The 4,842-nt window shown below is 43.7% G+C and overlaps 1 protein-coding gene across 1 annotated transcript; it reads left to right on the plus strand.

Annotated features, from left to right (window-relative positions):
* Window positions 1-1,342: 1,342 nt before the first annotated feature.
* Window positions 1,343-4,124, plus strand: LOC121780959. The gene is made up of 3 exons (XM_042178624.1): window positions 1,343-1,963; window positions 2,220-2,387; window positions 2,479-4,124. Exons 1-3 carry the CDS (start codon window positions 1,394-1,396, stop codon window positions 4,006-4,008), a joined length of 2,268 nt encoding a protein of 755 aa, XP_042034558.1. The 5' UTR covers window positions 1,343-1,393; the 3' UTR covers window positions 4,009-4,124.
* The last annotated feature ends 718 nt before the right edge of the window (window positions 4,125-4,842 follow it).

The following is a 4,842-nucleotide window of genomic DNA, read 5'->3' on the forward strand; positions in this document are numbered from 1 at the left end:
GTAGTCCGAACAAATTATCACAGGGTGTATCTAACTAATCACAATTGCATAAACCACTTCTCTCATCTCTTTGAGTCGTATGAGCATCCATCATTTGCCAAATTATCACAGGGTGTATCTAACTAATCACAATTGCATAAACCACTTCTCTCATCTCTTTCAGTCGTATGAGCATCCATCATTTGCCAAATTAGTTAGACACACACGTGACAATATGTCCAGACTCATCATCTATCTCACTTGTAGGTGCGTCTCCCATTTGCTGATTAATTAACTTAGCAACTCAATCTGAAAGAGTAGGGTCCCATTAATTATTTATCTTACTTTAAACTCTTCTGTAACACACCAATGCAAAACCAATTTAGTGACGATTTCACTTTCACTAAGCACTACCACACTCACGCATGTGCCCGATTTAACAACGCTTTTCTCATCAAATCACACTAATCTCTGACTCCAAATGTACAAATTATATACATACACTCTATCTCCTCTTAAAATAAAATAGTAGTACTAATATTTCTACACAATTCCTTTTTCGTTTCTTTCTTCCTGCTCCCAATTCTTTAATCCTAGAAAACATCTGCATTTTTATACCAATATTTTTTCACACAGTAAAGAAATCTTTATTGCGTGGGATCCCACAATGCAAGGTCAGATAGAACTACTGCAATTCCTCTTTTTTGAGCTTTCTTTCTTTAATGGCACTTGACACATAGTGGGTAGATGGGAATGCATACATTACATACATATCTTTTTGGCATGTTCGTAAATAAGAGTATGTTCATTTTTATTAAAAATGTTAATAGACATACTACATTGTACTAACTCATTCTATTCTTATTTAATTTAAAATGAATAGAAGTACATAAGTGAGATCCATAATTCACTGATTTTTTTCATCTATTTTTCTTTTTTTTTTTACTTTCTTAAAATCGTGTTAGAAAAAAATGAGATTCTTAATGGTGGACGGATATAGTATATATCTACGCATCCGCATACATATACAAGCTCCACCAAAGAAATCCATGACATAGCTTTTTGCATCATATTATAATGCTTTTGCTTACGTAAGATATAAGCGCACTCACTGCACCGATATGCAGTGCTAATGCTTAGATTTGCTTTCTTCATTTTCAGTCATTTCCAAGAATTTAATGAAATCTAACTCTAATAAAAAAATAAACCTAACAAATCATGTCCACAAATGACCCTTTGTCATCGTCAAGGATCAAGACAACCTATTACGTCAGTGTTTTAAAAACCGGACCAGACCAGATTACACAGTTCGCTTACCGGTCTGGTTTTTTAAAACCTTGCTTTACATAAACCCCTTCTTCTCATTCAACAACCTCACAATCTCCCCCTTGCTCAAGCTCTCCAAGCTTCAGTAATGGCAACTACCACCACCACCACTACCTCCAAATACGAACACGAACGCGCCAGGGACATGTGGCGGCGCTGTTTGGCGTCGGCCTTCCGCACGGCGCTGGCGTGCACCATAGTGGGCGTGGCCACCCTCTACGGCCCTGCCTACATCAGCCGCCACGTGTCATTCCCGGCCTTCTCCTACGTCACCGTCATCCTCATCGTCACCGACGCCACGCTGGGCGACACGCTGCGCGGCTGCTGGCTGGCGCTCTACGCCACCGCTCTCGGTGTCTTCCCGGCCATCCTCAGCCTCTGGCTCATCGGCCCCGGACGCCTCACCACCACCACCACCACCACCTCCGCGGTCGTCGCGGTCAGCGCCTTCGTCGTGGCGCTGCCCGAGAGCACCCACCTCGTCGCCAAGCGGATAGCCCTCGGCCAGATTGTTCTAGTGTACGTCATTGCTTTCGTCATTGGTGGCCGCACCGAGCCCGTCATGCACCCGCTCCACCTAGCCGCCAGCACCGCCCTCGGCACGGCTGCCTGCGTTTTGGCCCTCCTGCTGCCCGTCCCTTGCCTCGCGTACCGGCAGGTAGCGCCATGCATGACAATTGCATGAAAAAAAAAATCACGATAAAAAATTCTGTAGTCAGAACATTTTGGCTTTGGCTTGTGGTATGTCCAGGTCCAGTCAATTACAATTTAAGAAATATAGCGAATATTTCTGCAATTGTGATTGACTGGTCACACCATAAAGCAATATATTCAGACTGCTGAAATTTTTATTCGAAAATCACATGCACAAACGATCAAATGTTGAATAGTTATATATATTTATTGAATTTCAGGTGACAGAAAACTGCAAGCTGTATATAGATAATGCGTCGAAGAGATTGAAACTGTTCATCACGGCATTCTCTGCAGACGACAAGGCATCGCCCAAGATGTTGATATGTCAAGCCAAATCTCTTACCAAGCCAGCAAATAAATTTCTTCATTGCATCAAATCCAAAGAAGTACGTGTATTAGTCTAGTAGTTGAGTGGTTAATGTCCGAGTCCAGTCTTTAAAGTTTCTATTTATTGATGACAACTGATTATTTGAGCAGGAAAGCATGCAGTGGGAGAGAGAGCCAATCAAGTTTCTGAAATCATACAAGAAGAATCCAGGAGAGCCATTGCAAGGCCTCGAAACAATCCTGAGAGGAATGGAAAACGCTCTCGAAAACTGCTCCGAGTTCCCAGTCGCATTCATGAACGACGACGCACAACTCAAACACGACTTATCGTGCATCGAAGAGAAAATCATGAACCAAGTGAGCAACATGGCCTTACAAAACTCAGTCCTCCCACAACCCGACGACGACGAAGAACAGAACAAGTTCCTCCAAACACTTCAGCCCTCATCACTAAGTCTTAACGACTTGCCCTCTTTGTTCTTCGTCTTCTGCCTCAAGCTCCTTCACTCCAAACCATCGCCAAATCAGACTAAAACACCGAAAGAGTCAGACAAAGAGAATCAGCCCTTCCTGGTCAAGCTGTGGAATACCAAACCAACTCTGATAAACAGAGGAAGATTAATGCCAGCACTAAAATGCTCGTTATCGTTAGGATTGGCAGTGTTTTTCGGGCTGTTATACAGCAAGGAAAACGGATTCTGGTCGGGGCTGCCAGTGGCGATAAGCCTCGCCTCATCAAGGGAGGCGACGTTCAAAGTCGCAAACATCAAAGCCCAGGGGACAGTTTTTGGAACAGTGTATGGAGTGATAGGCTGCTTCGTGTTCGAAAGCTATGTGAAGATAAGGTTCGTCTCTCTGCTTCCGTGGTTCATCTTCAGCTCTTTCCTGCGGCAGAGCAGGATGTACGGCCAGGCCGGGGGAGTCTCTGCCATCATCGGAGCCTTGTTGATTCTTGGGAGGAAAAACTTTGGCACTCCTAGCGAATTCGCCATCGCTAGGATCACTGAGACGTTTATCGGGCTGTCATGTTCGATAATGGTGGATATTCTTCTGCAGCCCACCAGGGCTTCTGCCCTGGCGAAGGTGCAGTTATCTGCGAGCCTGCGCTCGTTGCATGAGGCCGTGGAGGCTGTTAGCGTGGAGTACTTGTCGGGATTGGAGGAGAGGCTGAGGAAGCTGAGGGTGGATGTGATTGAGTTTGGGAAGTTGATTGAGGAAGCGCAGGCCGAGCCGAACTTCTGGTTCTTGCCATTTCATGGCGCTTGCTATGCGAAGCTGAATGTGTCTCTGTTGAAAATGGTGGATTACTTGTATTTCGGGAGCCAAGCGCTTGGATATTTCGAGGAGGAATGCAGAGATTTGAGTAGTAAGACAAAGGTGGAGTCTGAACTAAAGGTATTCAAGGATGTTGTTTGTTGTGGGGTGAAGTGTCTTGAGGAGGTTATTTTGGTAAAATCGGTGGCGGGGCTCGTGGGGGAGGGCGGGGTTGATCTGGAGATGGGGAGGCCGGGAAGGGACGACGAGGAGATGATTAAGAGGGCGGTGTCAATTGTTAGGGAGGGGGAGAGTGGGGAGTTTTTGAGTTTGGGGGCATTGGTTTATTGCATGGATGGGATGTTGAAAGAGAGCAAAGAGATTGAGAAGGGGATCAAAGAGGTTGTACAGTGGGAGAAGATTTGAATACAATTGTGTGTAAATTAGGAGCTTTGAAGAAAAGTGTAACAAGTTGAAATGGCAATTCATATTTGACAGCATTTGCCAATAATAGTACATTACATTTAACCTTTAATGATTAATGCACACAATTTCGTAATTGCACTTGCAAGTAATGAAAGATGAACTCTGTATCTAACTATGTAGCAATGGCCTTCTTCAATGTATAGTTCTAAATCCGACTCATCCATCCATACAACAAGAGGTTATGGTTTCGAATAACTCTCTACTTCGACTATGAGTTTCTCTCATGATCCACAAGATGGAGTGAGATGAGTTTGTGGTCGTTGGATCAACTAGTAGTTAGTTCTTTTTTTTCTGGTTAAATAGTTAGTTTTCTTGGAGATTAGTTGGTTTTGTTAGTTGAGTTGTTTGTGCATGAGATGTAGCCATCCACAATAGTGGATGATCGAATCGTCCGAGCTATCATCCACTATTGCAGCTCCTCGCCCCAACCCCTCGCCCAGTCCCCAGACACCTGCCCTCCACCAAGGTCGCGCCTTAAGGCCGGCCGATAGGTTTTCCGGGCTATCGTCCGTTATTGCGAGCACCTGGACGATGAATTTTGTGTTTTTTTTTTCATTTTTCACTTTATATATAAATCTCATTTTCACCTTCATTTCTCACTCCTTTTAATGTTTGTTGTTTTGATATTCTATTTTATTTAGTAATATTGAAATTTTTAAAAAGATAAAATAGTGGTGAAGTGAAAAATAGGGATAGGGACGGTGTATGGTCCGGGCTATCACAGGTATATGAGTTGGAAGATAAAATACTGACTTTGCAGAGAAAAAATGGAGA

The sequence above is a fragment of the Salvia splendens genome, chromosome 20 (genome assembly GCF_004379255.2).
Source record: "Salvia splendens isolate huo1 chromosome 20, SspV2, whole genome shotgun sequence".
NCBI classification, from domain to species: domain Eukaryota; kingdom Viridiplantae; phylum Streptophyta; class Magnoliopsida; order Lamiales; family Lamiaceae; genus Salvia; species Salvia splendens.